This window comes from Trichosurus vulpecula, chromosome 1 (assembly GCF_011100635.1).
Source record: "Trichosurus vulpecula isolate mTriVul1 chromosome 1, mTriVul1.pri, whole genome shotgun sequence".
Taxonomy (NCBI): domain Eukaryota; kingdom Metazoa; phylum Chordata; class Mammalia; order Diprotodontia; family Phalangeridae; genus Trichosurus; species Trichosurus vulpecula.
In genome coordinates, this window is record NC_050573.1 from 437421164 (window position 1) to 437442694 (window position 21531).

General features: G+C 39.9%; 1 protein-coding gene across 1 annotated transcript in view; it reads left to right on the forward strand.

Annotated features, from left to right (window-relative positions):
• ARSB (arylsulfatase B) overlaps positions 1–21531 on the forward strand; it is a 231377-nt gene that overhangs the window by 34525 nt on the left and 175321 nt on the right. Inside the window, exons 3-4 of the mRNA XM_036768105.1 lie at positions 450–640; positions 6645–6852. Coding sequence (XP_036624000.1) covers positions 450–640; positions 6645–6852 — 399 coding nt within the window. The remainder of the gene's footprint in view (positions 1–449; positions 641–6644; positions 6853–21531) is intronic.

Below are 21531 nucleotides of genomic sequence, written 5' to 3' on the forward strand. Positions count from 1 at the left end.
TTACAAACAATCTGAGGATATCAGGAACAAAACCGTCTCACGTGCCCCCTCCAAATAAAGCCAGATGTCCAGATCATGCCAACCACAGCTGTTTCCTGAGCTTCATTCTAACTTTAGCAGTCCAAGACATCATTCCCTTTACTTCATGTGATCTCTGAGCTGTTTTTATGTATTTCACTGATATCACCCATTTGTCTTATAAAACAGCTGAGCTACTGTTTTCCAGATCTTTCTGGGGTCATAGGTTAGACTGGCACCACAAATGAAATTTTTATGCTTTACAGTATCAAATATAGAGATGTTAGAGAATCTTGCTCTGATTAGCCTTGTCATCTGATTAGCCTTGTCATGGGTAATCAATCGCATTAGGCGATTAAATGCTGAAACATTCGTTTATATAAGAAGTCTTATGCCGTGCTGACTGCTCTCATCTTCCATTCTCATCGCAGGGTATCTCCTAGGTAGTGAAGATTACTACTCCCATAAACGCTGTGTCCACATTGATGCCCTGAATGTCACCCGATGTGCTCTTGATTTTAGAGATGGAGAAGATGTCGCAGAAGGATATGAAAATATATATTCAACAAATACATTTACGCAGAGGGCTATAGATCTTATTACTACACATCCAGCTCAGAAGGTACGTTCTTTTTCTTTTTTCCTTTCTTTCTTTCCTTCTTTTTCATTTCTCTCTTTCCTTTCCACCCTTACCTCTCCTCTCCTTTCTTCCTGCCTCCCTTCCCCACTCACTCTTTCCCTTTTTTCCTGCCTCTTTTCCTCCTTCTCTACCTCCTATCCTCCCATCCCCTCTTCCTTCCTTCCCTCCTCCCTCCTTTCCTCTTTTTCTCCCTCCCTCTCTTCCTTCCTAGAAAACTTGATTACATATGTTGCAAGGTAATTAGACTGGATGAGAAATTCTACTTTGAATTGCCCCAGCCAAAGGTCAGACATAGATAGGCCTCCTTCTCTCCATTCGTCTAGATGAGTGTCTTCACCGTGGCCGCATCAGTGTCATGCATCTTCTTTAAGACCTGCTTGATCTGATGCTTCTTGGCCTTGACATCCATGATACATGCCATGTGGCTGTTGTCCTCAGCCTTCTTCCTAAGTGACAAACTGGTCACCGGGACCTTGATGGCATAGGGATCAAGCTTGCTCCTCCTAGGGACAGTGCTCTCCTGAGGGTATGTGACACTGAGCTGCCTATTAAATTAAAGTGCATTGAGTCACTGAAAGGCGCAGGGCATTTGCATCATCTTCTTTTGGGACACCCTTCAACAATGCTTTATTTTGTCTAGAGGAAGATAATTTTCTTTTTTAACCTTTGATGCTATCTTGTAGAAAAGGACTCATTTTAATAATGAGATAACCAAGCTAGGTGCTGCAGTGGATAGAGCACTGGGCGTGGAATCTGAAAGATCTGAGTTCAAATCTGGCCTCAGACACTTACTAGCTAAATGACCCTGAGTAAGTCACTTAACCTCTGTCTGCCTTGATTGTAAAAAAAAAGTACAGTAATAGCACCTGTCTCCCAGGGTTGCTGTGAGGAGCAAATGAGATAATAAATTGTTAAGTGCTTAGCAGAGTGCCTGGTGCACAGTAGGAACTATATAAATACTAGCTATTATCATTATCCCCCCAGGGATCATAGAATCACAGATTTAGAGCTGGAAGGGGCTTTTGAGGTCATCTGATCCAAGCTCCTTCATTGTAGACTTTCAGAAGCTAAGGCCTGGAGAGGTCAGGTGATTTGCCTCAAAGTGTTGCGCACTTCAGACTATCTTACACGTTGCTGTCAAGATAATTTTCCTTAAACACAGATCTGACCATGTTATTCCCCTACTCAGCCAACCCCAGTGGCTTCTTTTTACGTAAAAGGTAAAATATGAGTCCTTCTGTTTAGCTTTTTAAGCCCTACACAATCTGTTCCTAAACTGTCTTTCCAGTTTCACTGGATATTGCCCTCTGTCTACCATCATTTGATCCAGCCAGAATGACCTTCTTTGTTCCCCACGAGAAGCACTCCATCTCTTATCTTTGTGTCTTTGCTTTGGCCATCCCATGTGCCTGGAATGCACTCCCTCCTTTCTTCTATCTCATAGAGCCCCTCTCTTCCTTTGTTGTAGTTGTTCTTTGTCCTTTTGTTTTCAGAAAAAAACTAGTGACATCACGGGGTGATGTCTTGGTTTGTGTGTAAATTGGATTTAAGTGAGGCATGTTGCACAAAGTCATTGAGCTCAAGTACCATCTTCTATACCTAACCTTTCCTTATTCTCCTGACTCTTAGTACCCTCTCTCCAAAACTACCTTGTATTTAACTACTTTGTATAGCTATGTATTTCTTCACCTTATATTTATGCTGCATTATTTTTACATGTACTTGTTTCTCCCATTATAAGGTAAGTTCCTTGTGAGTAAGAATTGTTTCTTTCTTTGTACTTTTATTTCCAGCACCTAGGACAGTGCTTGGAACATAGGAGGCACTTAATAAATATTTATCAATTGATTGATTAATTGGCCTCCAAGGATACATATGCAGTAATGTGCAAGCTTGCTCTTTCAGGACAACTTTAGGAGAAGGCCAGTATAAACATATGAACATTATGGACTATAGAACATTTAAGGAGAAACCTAGTTTTATTACTTTCATGTATATGTATGCATGCCTCTCTCTATTTGTACATACACACACATAAACATCTGTCTTTGTGTAAAAGTATGACTAGAAATGTAATACAAATTACAAATAGTTGAAAATAGTTTATTCTCTTAAATAGGCTTACCATTTCTCCTATAATCTTTTTTAACATTATAAATTTGCTATGCTAGGCCTTTTTTTTTTCCAAGATGGTACAAAAGTAAATTTACATTCATGGGAGAAATACCTCAGTCTAACCTAGAGATAAAATTTTCATAGATTCTGAGTTCACCAAAATAAAAATGAATGAGGCTATACTATGTATAAGTTAATTTTTGTGACATATAATTTATTTAAAATATTGGCTTTATATTATAGACAATACCCAAACAAGTCTTGTAACTATTTTTAGGTTGCTCCAAGATCCTCAGCAAACATATTGTTGTAATTTTTCATTAGATGTGTTGATAATGTGGTAATAGAAATATATGATATACGAATGAGGAGCTAGAGCTAGAAGAGACATTGGGGGCCGTCCAGGCCAACCTCATTTTATGGATGAGGAGAATGTGCTCCAAGAAGACTTGCCCAAAGTCACATGCTCTGTTTTTTTATACATCTTAAACTCAACATATCCAAAGCAGAACTCATTATCTTTCCCCCTAAAGCTCCTCCCAGTTTCTTCCTTATTACTGTAGAGGACAGCACCATCCTCCCAGTCCCTCAAGGCTCACAGCCTAGGCATCATCCTGGACTTCTAGCTCTCTCTTACCCCCTGCCCCACATCCAAGTTGTTGCCAAGACCTGTTGATTTCACCTTTGCACCATCTCTCAAATATATCCCCTTCTCTCCTTTGACATTCGGTACCACTCTGGTGCAGGCTTTTATCACCTCTGCTGGACTACTACGCTGTAACCCAGTGTCTGCAGTGTCTGGCACCAATACGGTATTCCCCCAAATTGGAAAGGGAGAAAACAGCTGTGTAAGGAAATACATACTGGCCCAGTTCAGAAATGGAGCGGGTCAAACTTCTATGCTCATCAACAGTGGGCTGCGGCCCGTGAATGTCAGCTGCTCTTCCAGCCTGAGAGAGGGAGGGAGGCTGAATCCTAAAAAAAAAAAAAAAATTAACCCAAGTCCTCTGGCTTCAAATCAGGGGATTTTCCTGTTATATTGTGTAGTCCATTCATTAGGTGTATGGCCTGAGACAAGTCATGTAATTTCTCTGAACTTGTTTATTTTTCTATAAAATAGGATGATAATACCTGTAATAACTACCTTTCTAGTTTATTGCAAGGCTCAAATGAGATCATGCCTATAAAATGTTTTGCAAACTTTAAAGGGCTATATAAATATTATTCATTAAGGTTTACAAAGTGCTTTCTTCACAACAGTTCTGTGAAATATGTAATGGAATCATTTTTATTATTTCCATCTTACATATAAGGGAGTTAGTCTTTTTCAGATCTGAGCATAGAAAAAATATTAAACTGCAAAAGTGAGGCCACACTGGGTAATCCCTTTATGAGGTATAAATCAGTCCCTTTGTGAAACAAAAAGGAAGCAACATGATAGGAAAAAGAATGATAAGTTGTGCTTCTAGACAACCTTTAATAGTCACTGAGTCCAGGAGACAGACTTGAAGCAGGACCTAGAGCCTGATGTGATAGGGAGAAGATACAGAGGACTAGAGAAAGGGGAGCTCTGAGAAGCCACATGGATCTGGGAGAGTGTAGACAGAGGTAATCACAACAAAGAAAGGGCTCCAGGGCTTTGGGAGTGAGACTGCTCAGGCCCTTTAAACATAAGGCATGTCAGAACATAAGCAATCTTGGTGAAATTCCCCAGACTACAGACTCTCAAGGAAGTAATTCTGTGTCTCCTCTTTCCCTTGAGCTTCATGGTCAGTCAACCAGTCAGTCAGTCAGTAAGCATTTATTAAGCACCTACTATATGCCAGGCAGTGTGCTAAGCACTAGGGATACAAAGAAAGAAAGAAAAAAGACATTTCCTTCCCTGAAGGAGCTCACAATCTAATAGGGGAGACAAGAACAAACAACAAACAAATATGTACCAACAAGCTATATATATATATATATATATATGTATGTATGTATGTATGTATGTATATACATATATGTACACATATATGTATAGTAGGAAAAATAGGAAATAACAGAGGGAAGATGCTAAAATTAAGGGGAATTGAAAAAGGCTTCCAATAGAAGGTGGGACAGGAAGTGTCTTGCCTATAAACTCTGTTATTCTGGAGAAGTCGCTTAATCTTTCAGTGCATCAAATGAAAGAATTTTCTCTCTATTCCCTAGATGAAATGAGAGTTATCAATGGAGAGAGAGGAAGAAAGGATGACAGGGAGAAGTTTATGCATGTGTGTCAGATAGTGTTAGGGACAGGCCTGACAATGGTATTTGTTGGTTCTGATTCAATGTTGGGACAAAAGGATGCACCTGTATGTCATTGAATAATTAAGAAAAGGAGTTTTGCTTATCCTTGACATGGCAAGTATAGGTAACAAGGATGTAGGGGCATGTCTATCGACTATACTGTCTTCATCTCTGTATTAAAAAGTATCTGTTCAGAAGGCCAGGGTGTGATGATTCATGGGGTCTTCAGGCAGCCACCAGGTTGTAGGGACCCCAGTGCTATATGGATTGGGCTTCCTATCACCCTGTGTAAATCAGGAATCCTTGTCAGCACAGCCAGAGACCATCAAAGCTATGTCAAGGGAGGACAGTTTGAGCTTTGTCTTCCCTTCCCTTCCCCCAAGTACTGGCTTTGTTTCCTTTACCTAAACCCATGTTAGTGAGTGGGGAGCCCTGGTAGATATTGATCCTAATACAGATGGTATTGGGGGGATGAGCTTTGTTTGTTTAGACATGAATAATTTATGTAAATTTATATAAATGCAGAGGGAGAAATACTGGGTAGTGGTAGTAACCCAGTGGGCAGCTAGTGGCACAGTAGATAGAGTGCTGGGCCTGGAGTCCAGAAGACTCATCTTCCTGAGTTCAAATCTGGCCTCAGACACTTACTAGCTGGGTGATTCTGGGCAAGTCACCTAACCCTGTTTGCCTCAGTTTTCTCATCTGGCAAGAAGGAAATGGCAAACCACTCCAGTATCTTTGCCAGGAAAACCCTGAATGGGGTCATTTAGAGTAGAACACCACTGAAAAAAATGACTGAACAATAATCCAGTGAACTGGACTCCCAAATCACCTTATAAGTTTCTGACGCTAATTTTCTACGTAGCGAAGTGCCTGATTTTCTCTAGTGGAAGAATGAGGTTGATACTTTTAAATCTTTTGGACTTTGAAGTCTTTGCCTAAAAGACTTTTATTAGCCCAACAGGCAAAAGGTTCTGTTGGAGCACAATGAATACGGTGACAGGTAAGAGCTACATTACAAAGTCAGGAGAGGGGCAGCTGGGTGGTACAGTGAATAGAGCACCGGCCCTGGAGTTAGGAGGACCTGAGTTCAAATCCGGTCTCAGACACTTGACACTTACTAGCTTTGTGACCTGGGGCAAGTCACTTAACCCCAATTGCCCTGCCTTCCCCCTCCAAAAACAAAACAAAACAAAACCAAGGTGAGGAGAAAGGAATATAAAGAAAGCACAACTGATTTAGAACACCACTAAGATTAGTGTTAAGTGGAAAGAAGGAGTCAGTGTTTTAATTTATCAGTTCTCAGGAATCAAATTGGTTGAATGTTTGATGCAAGCTATTGAAATTAATATATTCATTTTCTCATATGATATGGTAGCAGAGAAAGCCAACCCCCTGCTCCGAAGGTAGACACCTAATTCTGTTGCTTAGAGCAGTATGGGAGAACTGCCTGATTGGGAGTTAGGGTTGGGGTTGTGAAGAGGAGAAGGTGGAGAGATAGCAATTGTTACTCTAATTAGTTGATAAATGCAGGTCTGCTTACTCTGTGACATTTCCCACTTGGCTGCTCTCTTAACTGACTGGTATAATTCTTTTCCAGCCTCTATTTCTCTACCTCGCCCTACAGTCTGTCCATGAGCCCCTTCAGGTCCCTGAGGAATATCTACAGCTATACGACTTTATCCAAGACGAGAAGAGGCGCCATTATGCAGGAATGGTGACCCTTATGGATGAGGCTGTGGGAAATGTCACAAGAGCCCTAAACAAGTATGGGCTTTGGAATAACACAGTGTTCATCTTCTCCACAGGTAAGTCTGTCCGATATAAAATCATCTTCATCCAGAAGCTAGGACACAGCGTTCAATAAAGTGAATGAAGACAAAGTGGAACATTTAGTGGTTCCTTATTAAAATAGATTTCAACTGCAGCAGTAGAGGCATGATAGCAAAAGATAGAAAGATGTTCCTGGAGAAGGAAACAGAATTATTTTTTTTCCTCTTTCAGATGTCAGAATGTTTCAACATGTTCTTGAAAGAAAAGGAAGATAATTTACCTGGTTATATATAAATTAATGTTGTTTATGTACATCTATGCACATGTATATGTATATAATATATTTTATTTTTATATTCTATATTTTTATTTTATATATTTTATATTTTTATATTTATATTTTATATATAATATATTTTATATTTTACAAATATTTTTATATTTATATATTTTATCTATAATATATTTTATATTTTTATTTTATATTTTATAAATATTTTTATATTTATATATTTTATACATAATATATTTTATATTTATATTTTATATTTTAATTTTATATATTTTATAAATATTTTTATATTTACATATTTTATATATATATATAATATTTTATGTTTATATTTTAAACATGTACAAAGTACTTTATATATACGATCTTATTAGACCCTGATAACAACCCTAAGTGTTAGGTACTCCTGCTATTGTTATCCCTATTTTACAGGTAAGGAAACTGAGACTCATTGTGGTTGAGTGATTCTCATGGTCATACAGCTAATAAGAATCAGAGGAAAAAACTGAACCCAGGTCTTCTTGTCTATCCACTATATCATACTACCTCCTCAGTGTGAATAGGCAGTGTTTGGATTTAGCTTCGCAATTAATTAGTACATGGTGAGGCATCTTGTAATTTCTTTTTTGTAGTCTTTGTGTCTTCTGCAGGTGTAACAAGATGGATGTATAAAATTGCAGAGAAAGGGGAGGAAATATGATCCTTTCATCCTGACTTGGTCTACCTCTAGTGCTTAATCAATGGAGCCAGGGTATATACACTTTGGGCTGTGTTGTGAATAATCATCGGGAGCACATATTTATTGACATTTTAATGAGATTCTTTGTTTTTGACTGGCTGGAACTTAGATATAACCTCAAATGGACTAGAGGCTTTTCAGCCTCATCTAGAAGTACTAAGATTTCTCTTTGTAGTTTGCTGATCCTAGGGAACCACACAGTTCTAATAAAAGAAAGGCCAAAGTCAAGTTCTGCAATCTAATGGATTTTTGACTCTTTGGGTGTGGGGAATCCCATCATCAGTGCAGACTAAAAATCTCTCCGTGTCTATGTACAGAAAAGGGGATGTTGAGTTAACAGCTATTATTAAGTGCCTACTATGTGCCACGCCCTGTGCTAAGCCCTGGAGATGAAAAGAAAGGGAAAAGAAAAAACAAAAAATAGCTTCTACTAGGAGCTCAAAGTCTATTGGGGGAGGTAGCATGTAAACGACTATGTACAAACAAGATATATCCAGGCAAATTGAAGGTAATCAATAGAGGGAAGCCACTAGTGACAAGAGGGGCCAGGAAGGGCTTTGTGCAGAAGGTGGGATTTTAGCTGAAACTTGAAGGAGTCTAGGGCAGCTAGGAGGCTGAGATGAAGAGGGAGAGAATTCCAGGCATGAGGGGTAGACAGCCAGTGAAAATGTAGGGAGCTGGGAGAACTGAGTGTTTTAGTCAAGGAAAAATAAGGAAGCTGGTGACATTGGATTGTAGAGTACATGAAAAGGAATAAGCAGTAAGACTGCAAAGGCAGAGGAGGACCAGATTAAGAAGGGCTTTAAAAGCCAAATAGAAGATTGTATATTTTCCCCTACAGGCAATAGGGAGCCAGTGGAGTTTATTGAATGTGAGATGACATGGTCAGACTGGCATTTCAGGAAGATCACTTTAACAGGGGAGTGGAGGATGGACTACATTGGGAAAAGACTTGAGGCAGGGACACCAAACAAAACTATTGCATTAGTCCAACTGTGTAGCGATAGCAGCTGGTCAAAGTGGTAGGGGATGGCAGCATGAAAGGTGATAAGGGGGAATATATGAGATATGGTGCAAAGGTAGAAATGACAAGACTTGGCAACTGATTGGATATGGTGGGTGAGAGAGTGAAGAGTAAATGAGAATGCCTGGATGACTGGCAGGATAGGGAAGTTAGGAAGAGGGGAGGATTTGGGGAGAAATATCATCCGCATAGAGATGATAATCGAAACTAGGGGAGCTGATGAGATGAAGTAAAATGGTATAGAGGGAGAAGAGAGTCCAAGATAAGGCCTTGGGGAACACAAGTGGTTAGTGGTCAGAGAGGGTATTAAGAATCACACTTTTTAGACCACTTGCAAACATTGATTTAATTATTGGTATTCAAAAGTTGATATTCACCACCACCAGATAGGTGGTGCAGTGGATAGAGTACTGGACCTAGAGTTAAGAACACTCACCTTTGTGAGTTCAGATCTGGCCTCAGACACTTACTAGCTGTGTGACCCTGGGCAAGTCACTTAACCCTGATTGCTTCAGTTTCCTCATCTGTCAAATGAGCTGGAAATGAAAATGGCAAACTACTCCAGTATCTTTGTCAATAAAACCCCAAGTGAGAGTCAGACACCACTGAAAATGACTGAACACACAACACACACTCAAAAGTTGTGATATTCATTCCTAACCCAGTGAAACAGGTTCTGACTCTCTGTGAACCGAAGAGGGTTAACAGCTCAATCCTTAGGCCACTAGTGCGTATGTCAGGAACTATCACTGAAAGGCCTGAGCCAAGAATGTTGAGGAGAAGGCAGTAAAATGGGGTGTTTGAAAAGTTTATGGAATGTTACAAGATAATGATCCTGGTAATCTTTATAAAGTGAGCGTGTATTTTTAATAGCAATTTTCCAAAATAATCAATTTCCCTTGCACTTAGATAAGAGGCTGTCAGGAGAAGCTAAGGCTGCAGTTCTTTCCAGGGTCATTTTGACTGTGTTAATCGACAATTTAAGCCACCTGAGGTGGAATTAAAAATGTGATTGAAATCCAAGGTGATTAGACCTGCTCGATTTGGCGAATTGTAGGACAACAGATTCATTTTTTCCAGTCTTCTTATTCTGTTTCAAACAGATTTTCTTTACAGGCATAGAAACACTGTTTAAGTTGGAGGCTCAGCTTCCAAACAAGCAAATGTTGAAACCATTATGTACTGAAAACCGTGAAATATATTCCGCTTCTTTGTGTCGTGCTCACATTTTGTGGAAGGAAGAGGCAAAAGGGGTGGTGGAGAAGAGTGTTTGTAGGGGAATATTTTGGGAGACTTTGTGTGTTGTTGTCCCATTGGATTTTTTTTCCCCATCAGTTCCCTGGGTGCTTTGACTTCTTCCCCCTTTAGCCTCCGGGGGCCTGAGGTGGCCAGTGCTGAAGCCGTGAGAAAGAGATACTTAATGAGGATTTGGTTATCCAGAAATAAATTAGATTTAAAGCCCAATCTCTTGCCTGCAAATGGGGAATTCCTAAAGTTCTCAATTCATTTGGGGGAGGTCTTTCTGTACAAGTCCTTTCGTGTGTGGGTAGGAGGAGTGGGGCAGGGAAACTAGGAGAGGAGTGGAACTAGACCTATGATTTCATGGATGTAATGAATTCCCAGAAAGAAAACTCCCTCTGCCACCAATGCCTGTGGCACTGGAAAGTTCAAATGACTTCCCCAGGGTCAGACATCCAAAAGTATGTGTTAGAGGCAGGACTTGAATTCAGCCCTTCCTGGATCTGAGGCTGGATCTCTGTATTCCATGACAAGCTGCCTAATCATGTGCTCATTTCAGGAAATAGACTGTAGGTACAAGGGAGCACAGGAAAATGCTCAACTTGGCTATCTTGCTTCTGCCCCTCCATTACAAACTGACAAGCCTCAGAAATATCACTGACAGACAAATGACAATGAGCAGATTCAGTCACTGTTGCTCTCTGTTAGAGGCTTGTCAGTGCCAATATAACATATTGTCTTTAGCAGAGATGGCACTCAGGATTTTCCTGCAGTGGGATATGATTTGGATTCCAGGACCATCTCTGCTAAAAACTAGCTGGTTGTGTGACCTTGGGCATATCATTCTTTCTTCTTCTTCCCCCACCCCCAAATCAGTTCCTCTTCTACAAAATGGGGGCAGGGCAGAGGGGAAGGAAATCATTTTAAAAAAAGCCTTTATCGGTACCTTTTTTTTTCTTTTTACATAGAATTTGGTTCTAAATATATGTCTACCCATCCTATGCCATTCCATCCTTGCATTGTAACAAAGATTAAAGGTTAAGAAAAAAAAAACACCAATACATTAACTGTATCTGGTGATGTACACACTATTCTGTCCCTGTAGTGCCCCCTCAGAAGAGGCAGATATATTTCATTATCTGTTGTTGTTGTTGCTTCCAGGAGCAATATTGGTTGTTGCATTTGCTCATAGTATGATTTTCTTTTGGTTTTCTTTTTATTATTGTCATCACTGTATACATAATATCCTTCTGGTTGTTCTGTTTTGTTCTGTATCAGTTTATATAAATCTTCCTGTGTTTAATTTCTTACACTTGCCACTTCTTATTTAATGTACCTTTATAATCATGTACTGTGCATTTATTTCATATACATGTGTGCATAATGTACATATATATGTGTGTCTACTTGTTGTCTCCCTTGATAGAATGTAAGCTCCTCGGAGTAGAGATTTTCACATTTGTCTTTGTGTTTCCAGCACCTAGTACAGTACAGTGCCTGCTCAAACCAGGTGCTTGATGACTACTTGTTGATGGATTGATTCCTCAGTCAGTGGATACCTACTTTGTTTCTAGTTCTTTGCCTGGAGAAGTGCTTTTATGCTTGCACCTAATTGTTTGTGTGTCATCTCTTCTACTGGACTGTGAGTTTCTTGAGAGAAGGAACCATTTTGGCTTTCTTCATACCCCTAGCACTTAGCACAGTAGCTGAGGCTTTATGAATGCCTGTTGACTTGACTTGCCTTGACAACTCATTTAAATTTATTATTAAATTTATTGTGTGGCTCCTATAGTGCCAGACACTGTGCTAAGTGCTAGAGATTGAAAAAAAAAGGCAAAAACCAGTGCTTGTCCTCAAGAAGTTCATAATCTAGTGGGGGAGACAACTTGCAAACAATTATGATCAAGCTATATATAGGATTAATGTAGTGATTTGTTTATACTGCTCCATTGACATTATCTTCTCAGCTCCTTTGTGACTACTATTTTATTTTTTTCTCAATTACATGCAAACAAAAATTTTAACATTCATTTTTAAAATTTTAAGCTCCAAATTCTCTCCCTTCCTCCCCTGTCTCCTCCTTTAGAAGTCAAGCAATTTGATATAGGTTATACATGTGCGGTCATGCAAAACATTTCCATAGTAGCCATGTTGCAAAAGAAAATGCAGACCAAAAAAACCACAAGAACAATAAAGAAAGTTTAAAAAGTATGCCTCAGTTTGCATTCGGACTCCATCAGTTCTTTCTCTGGAGTTGGATAGCATCTTTCATCTTAAGTCCTTCAGATTTTTCTTGGATCTTTGTATTGCTGGGAATAGCTACGTCATTCATAGTTGATCATTGTACAATATTGCTGTTACTGTGTACAATGTTCTCCTGGTTCTGCTCGCTTGACTTTGCATCAGTTCATATAAGTCTTCCCAGGTTTTTCTGAAACTATCCTTCTTGTTATTTCTTATAGCACAATAGTATTTCATCACAATCATGTACCACCACAACTTATTCATCTATTTCCCAGATGATGGGCGTCCCCTCAATTTCCAGTTCTTTGCCACCACAAAAAGACCTGCTATAAATAATTCTGTACATTTTCCTTTTCTTTGATCTCTTTGAGATACAGACCTAGTAGTGGTATTGCTGGGTCAAAGGTTATGCACAGTTTTATAGCCCTTTGGGCATAGTTCCGAATTGCTCTCCAGAATGGTTGAATTAGTTCATAACTCCACCAACAATGCATTAACGTATGCCTACCATTTTTAAGGTGGCTGTCCAAGGTTACAGTTATAGTCCTGGCCATACTTTTGCACATGAAACCACACCAGTGACTTTGTCTTAACCAACCTTTTTAAAGATATTAGTCTTTTTTTTAATCTTTTTTTTTTGGAGGGGAGAAGGCAGGGCAATTGGGGTTAAAGTCACTTGCCCAAGATCACACAGCTAGTAAAGTCTCTGAGGCCCGATTTGAACTCAGGTCCTCCTGACTCCAGGGCTGGTGCTCTACTCACTGCACCACCTAGCTGCCCAATTATAGACCTTTTCACATTTGTTAATTGAACCCCTTACAAAATTGTATCTAATCACAAGTGGTGCCATAAAGAGTAAATTAAATGAACATTTAGAGGTAGCCTGGTGAAGAAGATAGGGATCCAGCCTCAAGTAAGAAGACCTGGGTTCAGATTCCACCTTCTTCTATTTACTGTCTCTATGACCCTGGTCAAACTAGTTATTCATTCAGTATCCCAGGTAACTTTCTAAGACAGGAAGTTACAGAGTTCTTGCACTAGTGGAGGTTGTTTCCTTAGGTCTGGACAAAAAAAAATTATATATCATTCTCTGTTCCCCTCTCTCCCAATCCCTTTCTCTCCACCCCCAATCCCTCCCTCCATTAGAGTTTCTTCAAAACCTGGCAGTTAGCACATGGAACTCCTAAGTTTTAAAAGGTACTTAATGAAATTTGCAGATGGAGTTCAAGACCCTTTTAAAACATTTTAGAGACTCTATGCCAAGAATGAAGCAATCTGACCATTAGAAAAATCAGTGTTGTCCCTATCTGTTCTGGCTTTTTGTGGGGATAAATGAGTTTCTTTTTATATCAGTAAATGAAGCCTCTTAAGTCAGTCTTGGAGTGTGTCCCATTGTTGTTTGTTGTTTAGTCATTTTCAGTCATGTCCGACTCTTTGTGACCCCAGTTGGGTTTTCTTGGCAGAGATACTGGAGTGGCTTGCCATTTCCTTCTTCTGCTCGTTTGACAGTTGAGAAAACTGAGGTAAACAGGGTTAAGTGACTTGCCCAGGGTCATACAGCTAATGTTTGAGACCAGATTTGAACTCAGATCTTCTTGTCTCCAGGGCTGGTGCTGTATCTACTGTGCCACCTAGCTGTCCCTTGAACCCTTAGTTTCTCCCTTTGCAAACATAACAGCTTGTTATAAACATAAGGGTTGGCTTATGGTTGTAACATAGTTTATGGCAGCCAGGTGGTTCAGTGAATAGAGTTCTGGGCCTGGAGTCAGGAAGATATAAGTTCAATTGTTGTGTAGCTGTGCCCATTGTGGGCTAGTCTAGCCCACTGACCTCTGTCTGCCTCAGTTTCCTCATCTGTAAAATGGGAATACTAGTAACACCTACCTGCCAGGGTCCTTCTGAGGATACCACAAGATAACATTTATTTGTAAAGTGTTCTGTAAACCTTAAAGTGCTACATAAATACTAGTTATTGTTGTTATTAAAAAAACCAACCATCTCATTTTATTCTATGCCATTCTTCTCTGAGAATATAGTAACTTATCACATAGATTCAGAAATCCTTGGAACCCACAATCCCAGACCTGATGGCAAAAGCGGCTTCCTTGAGTCTTACATCTGGACAAAAAAAATTATACATCATTCTCCATTCCCCTCTCTCCCCATCCCTTTCTACCCCCAATCCTTCCCTCCATTAGAGCTAATTGCTATGACTTGAAGTATGCTACTCTAAGGTCAGTTAGGTGGTGCAGTGAATAGGGTGCTGTACCTGGCATCAGGAAGACTCATTTTCCTTAGTTCAAATCCAGCTTCAGATACTTACTAGCTATGTGACCCTGGACAAGTCATTTAACCCTGTTTGCCTCAGTTTCCTCACCTGTAAAATGATTTGGGGAAGGAAGTGGCAAACCACTCCAGTGTCTCTGCCCAGAAAACCTCAAATGGGGTCACAAAGAGCCAGGCATGACTGAGAACGACCGAACGACAGTTGGTTTGTAAAGATTAGTTAAACTCCTAATCAGTCAGATATTTTTATCTTCAGTTGTCTTTCAAACTGTGATTCTTCTCTTCCTCCTCCTCCTCCTCCTCCTCTTTTTCCTTTTCCTCCTTCTTCCCCTGCTACAGATCTTCTTGTCTAGCTCTCTTATTATCTAGATGAGGAACCTAAAGCTTTAAGGGAACACTGTCACATAATGGGATTGTGGTAGAGCTGACAGTAATACCTAGCAGAGTGCTGTAAGTAGGGATGGGCAGCTGGGTCTGTCTTCTCCTGAGTGGGTAACTGAGAAGGGGGGCTGTAATTTTTTCCTATTTCCTCTGCCCTCACTAACTCCTTCCCCAGAAGAGAAGCAGTGGATCCTCCCTCCTTTGTTAGGGCCACATCTCATTTCTCTGCTCAGCTTCATGGTCTGGCTATCCACCAATGTCCTTTTTTTCCTGCTCAGCTCCAGACCAGGCAGAAATAGTTACCTCACTTTGAGCAGGACAGAAACCTCATAAGGTATCAGAGCATACTTCTTCCCCTTTATGCTGTGCCCTAGTTCTCTACCTCCCTCTTTCAGTCCCTCTCCTTGCCCTAAGTGAACATTTTGCTCATCATAACTCACACCCAGATATCCTGACCTAGCCCAGGGCTCTTCTTATGGCTCTTTGTATCAGGGAAATCCAATACTGGAACCCTCACCATGAACTCCCATAAGCACAACTTATTTTTATGCCCTAATTCAAAACACCTGGGATGTGAGTGGTTCCACTAGGAACATGCCTGCTGTTATACACTTACAAAGGTAGAGAGAGGAGCCTTTTCTAAATAAATCTGTGTACCGGAAAAAATACTCAATTTGTACTCATAGGACTGGGATTCAAATCCTGTTTCTTCTGCTTGTATCTTGACTTTGGGCAAATCATTTAAACTCTCCAGGACTCCTCATTTATAAGAAATGTTAAGGTCTTTCCAGCTCTGAAACCTATGGATCTTACTGTTATCTGGGATTATCTTCCTTCCCATTCCAATGGATCCCCTCACCCATGTTACAGTTACCATGCTAGCTGCCTTCACTAAGGAGGGAGAAGTTTGCTCAGGAGAAGCTCTTTGGTGCAGTAAAGAAAGAACTGGATCAGATGTCTGAGTAGGAATCAGAAGCCTAAGCTCTGAGTGCTGGGTCTACCAATTATTAGCAAGTAATCTAACTTATTTAAGTTTCAGTTTCTTCATCTGTAAAATGGGGGACAATACCTACCTTGTGTACCTTACCAGATTGTTTTGAGGATCTAATGAAATGATGCATCAAAGAACCTTCTGAAAGCTATAAAGCCTAAGGACATAAAGTTTGTTTTAGGTATATAATATGATATGATATATAATGGAACATGACACAATATATAATGTAATATGATATATGATATGATATACAATATGATATAATTAACATAATAGCTAGCATTTGTATGGCACATTAAGGTTTGCAAAGAGCCTTGATGTGTATGTTACCTCATTTGATCCTTACAACAGCCTTAAACAAACTGAGGCTGAAAAAAGTTAAATGACTCAGAATCATTTAGTTGCTAAGTGTCTGAGACAGGATTTGAACTCAGATCTTTCTGACTTCAAGTTTATGCAGCATGACATCTAGCCAGCACCTCCGTTAGAGCCCTCCTCTGATGTTTTACTAAGGCATGGAAGTACTCTTGGGTTCTGAAACATTGTGCCAGCATAACACAAGCCGGGTCTTAAGAGTTGGAAACAGACAACGTTAAGTATAGACCATTGACAAATGTCCATTAGTATTAGCCTAGCTGACTTCAGAGAGGCATGTTCCAAGATGGTGGACCACCAAATAATGAATATTTGGGACCACAGTAGGCTTTGAAAGACTGATGGAGTAGTTCAGTGGAAAGTGATGCCATGTTTGGAATCAGAGGACCTGGTTTTACCACTTACTACTACCACCACCACCACCACCACCACCACCATCACTACTACTACTACTACTACTACTACTACTACTACTGCTACTACCTAACATTTACATAGTACTTTAGGATTTACAAAGCACTTTATGTGTTATCTCGATTGATCTTCACAACCACCCTGGAAGGTGGGCACTACCTAGGTGACCTTGGACAAGTCACTTCCCTCACTAGCAGACCCTATTTCCTCATCTGCAAAATGAGAGAATAGAACTAGAAGAGTGGTCTATGGAATGAGCACTGGCTTTCGAATCCAGGGACCTGAGTTCAAATGCCATCTCTTTCAAAGTCCCTTAGCTTCCCCAGGCCTCTTATCAGTCATCTTTAAATGAGGGGATTGGACTAAATGGTCTCCGACAGGCCTTCCAGCTCTAAACCTTTGCTCCCAGGATCTTATGAAGACTGTGGTTACAATGTCTGTGGGTGGAGAGAGTGTTCTAAAGGCTTAAGTCAGGGCTAGACCTTTTGAAATGCATAAGCAATGTGTTAAACAGACATTTATGGGCTGGCCTATAATCCTACACAAATAACTTTGTTTCCGTGGGGAAAGTGCATCTTGAATTCCAAACAACCAATTTAGAACCTTTTGGAATACAACCAACTTGCAGGTCAAGTGCTGCCTCTGAGTGCCAACACTGCTCTAAGTGGTATCTTTTCTACAGCAAATTCAAAATGTATTTTAATCAGATATTTGAAAAATCCCATCCAAACTCCCCTTGAGGGGACGCATTAAATTGCTAGACAGAGTTCCACTCAAACTCTTTTACAGGATTAATGAGGAAGCTTTACCACACACCCCAATTCACCGCCCTCCCACCCTCTGCCCGCTTTGAGAATTCTACTATTTCTAGCATACTAACAGCAAATTAAAGTATTTTTTACTTGTATGTCCACATTAGGAAAAACAACCACAATAATAGTATTAATATGAGGGGCAGTGTGTTTATGTAGCACTTTAAAGTTTACAGAAGACTTTACAAATATTATCTAATTTTATCCTCACTGGAAGGTAGGGCTTAGTACTATCTCCATTTTTCACATGAAGAAGTTGAGGCAGGCAGAGGTTAAGTGACTTGTCTAGGGTCACACACGAATGTCTAAGATTGAATTTGAACTCAATCCTGATTCTAGATCCAGGGCTCTATCAATTGCACCATCTGGTGGCTTGTAATACTGGATTGATGTAGGACTGTTAGGAAGACCTTGGGTCAAACCCCCTCTCTGCCATTGGCTCTCTGACCCTGAGCAAATCATTTAAACTCTCAAACCCCAACCCCACCCCCTTCAGTCCTGGCAGTTCTCCTAAGACCAAATGCATTGGGAGAGGGAGTTTCCTCACCATGGACATGAAAGGGTCCTGACCTATATAGTTTACCTTACTATACCTTACTTCATAGCAACCCTTAGAGGGAGGTAGAAAGACTACAGATGAAGGAACTGAGTCTCAGATATGTTAAGTGATTTGTCAGAGTTCACATGGCAAACATGTAGCAGAACTGGGTTTTGAACCCAGATCCTTCTTCTCATCCAGTGTTCTTTTCTACCAAATGATGAGGAATCCAAGGATCTGATTGTTGTTCAATCATTTTCAGTCATGTCCAACATTTCATGACCTCATTTGGGATTTTGTTGGCAGAGATACTGGAGTGCTTTGCCATTTCCTTCTCCAGGTCATTGTACAGATGAAGAAACTGAGGCAGAGTTAAGTGACTTGCCCAGAGTCACACAGCTACTAAGTGTGTGAGGCTGAATTTGAATTCAGATCTTCTTGACTCTTTGCCCTACATTCTATCTATAGTTCCACCTAGCTGCCCTAAGGTTCTGATAATTATTAGCATATCATAGTTTAAATGAATACAAGTCCAGGTTGACCCTCTGATTGATTTCCAAAAGCTCCCAAGAAAGAATTGAAGTTGGACTTTATTTAGTGACTCCTACCCTAGGGTTTCTTCCACTGTACCTTACTTACTGTTGTTGGGATTACAACTAAGGATGTCTTTCTTCAAATGAAGAGTTCTTCTCACCATACCATCCCAGTGCTTCTTTTGCTAGGATATTCTTTTCGTTAAGTAATTAAATTAAGTAACTATTTATTAAATGCTGACTGTGTTCATGGCCCTGGGTTAAAAATACTTCATCTTTTTTTTGTGAATGGAAGCCTATATACTAAGGATGAGAGATTGTAATGCTATAAACATCATAGAGGACCTGGTTCTATCACCACTACCACCACCATTTACTACTACTACTACTACTACTACTACTACTACTACTACTACTAGCTAACATTTATACAGTGCTTTAAGCTTTACAAAGCATCTTACATGTGTTATCTCACTCGATCCTCACAACCACCCTGGAAGGTTTTCTTTGCTTTCTTTCTTTTTCCCCCCATAAATCTATATTGACAAATAGATTAAAATATCACAGGGTTCCCATAAAATGTTTCTGGGTGGGAGTGTTTGGTGGTCCCCTCCCACACACAGCACACTGTCTCAACACAGTCTTTAAGCAAGCTTTCTTAAACCAGGTAATCATGCATGTCAGTTTGCTTCTTGGAGAAAAGTGATTGTCTGTAGACAAGGTATTTTTTTGAATGATAAGGATAATTAATTTTTTTTAAAAGTAGTCTTTTGTGAGTGACAGAGTACAGATATGAATAGCTTTGAGTAAATATATGTTACTAAAAGAATTATCATTCAGTACCAGTAAGGAATGAATGATGGCTTTCCTTTTCTTGGGAATTTACAGATGTCAGTTCTTCTACCATAAAAAGCCCATATTCCGTCTTTCCTCCTTCCCCCTCCAGCTGTGTGATTTAGGCATTGACCTATTCTTTAAATTTCAGATTCCTCATATGTAAAATGGGAAGGGGGTGGTGGTGGGATTAAACTAGATTATCTCCCAGGTTCCTTTCATCCCCAATATTGCATGATACTGTGATTATTTATTGAATACTTACTGTGTGATTCATTGTGTCTCACAAATGATCCCAAAGTTCTCCAGAGAGACCTTGAGAGTGTCCTTCCTTGTATCACTTCTTCTGACCTCCATGTGAGCACTTGCCTTATGTGACTTCTCCATAAAATGGACTTTTAGGTAAATGTATGTTTGATATTTGAACAACACGGCCAGCCCATTGGAGTTGTGCCTTCTGCAGGAAATAGAGCTCGAATGCTTGGCAGGTCAGCTTGAGAAAGGATGTAATTGTTTGGTACCTTACCTTGCCAGGTGATCTTCAGAATCTTCCAAAGATAATTCAGATGGAAGTGATTCGGTCTCCTGCCATGGCACTGGTAGACTGTTCAGGTTGAACAAGCATACAACACATACATACATATAGTAATAGAAGATGGAACACAGAGTTCAGGAACAGCAAAAAGTCAAGAACGTGGGTAGATTCTTTGAGGGTGAGAATGGCAAATAAAGACCAGAAGGCCAATGACTGAGCTTTGGAGAAGACTCACAATTAGGAGACAAGAAAAGAAAGAAGAGCTGCAAAAGATACAAGCAGCTGGAATGAGTGGTAGGAAGAGAGCCAGGATAATATAGTATAAAATATTGATTTCCAGGTTCAGCTCACATACCATCTTGTACCTGAATTCTGCAGCTGCTAGTGCCTCTCCAGTCCTGAAATTTTGTACTGATGTGTATGTGTTGTCTCTTCTAATGGAATATGAGCCCCTTGAGAGAAAGGAAGGGCTGTTTCATTTTTGTATTTGTATCTCCAGCACCTAGTAGTGTTGTTGTTCTTGTTCAGTCATTTCAGTTGTGTCTGACACTTCATGACCCTATTTGGGGTTTTCTTGGCAAAGATATTGGAGTGGTTTGACATTTCCTTCTCCAGCTCATTTTATAGATGAGGAAACTAAGGCAGACAGGATTAAGTGACTTGCCCAGGGTCCCACAATTAATAAGTGTCTGAGGCTAGATTTGAACTCAGGAAGATGAATCTTCCTGACTCCAGGCCAGGTACTCTATCCACTTTGCTAACCTAGCTGATTGATTGATTGTCAAATTAAGTTGGTTAAAAAATGAGATCACTTAGTCTAGTATCTGAGCTCAATTCATCCTAGCCAATTCACTTTCCAGGATAAAAACTCTCTTCCAATATGGTGCCCAGTAACCCCAGGCAAAAATGAAATGATTAAATAGAGAAGTAGCAGATGATTAGTGCAGATGCATTACCACTTTTTGGGGAGACAATTTAAAGCATGTGCATTGATTGTGAGTAATGTTATCTTTGTATGAGAAATATGGCACCCCTCTCACAAACAATTTTCCATAATATGAGGCCAACTGATATCATTTGATTGGCATTGGAGTACACAATTGCAAGGTAGATTAGAGATTCTCTAAGGTTTGGTGGAAAATGGTTTTCATTCCAGGCACATGGAACACCACTGGACTCACCCAATTGGGGATTGTTCTGTTTCATTTTTTAAATTACAAATATGTGATACATATTTCGGTAATCTCCCTATCCAGGTACAGCATAAAAAGTATTTTCTTCATGATTCTTGGTGCATAGCTTCCACACTGGGCGAATGCATCAACTTGATTTCCAACTAAATGCAAAACTTCTGTTCGATTCCCAGGGAAGCTGTTTTATGACTCGGGCATCATTGGGGCATAGCCAATCAGCTTTCAGTTATCCCTGAGAATGGAGTCAGGGAAGGCACAGGCCAGCAACCTCTATAGATAAT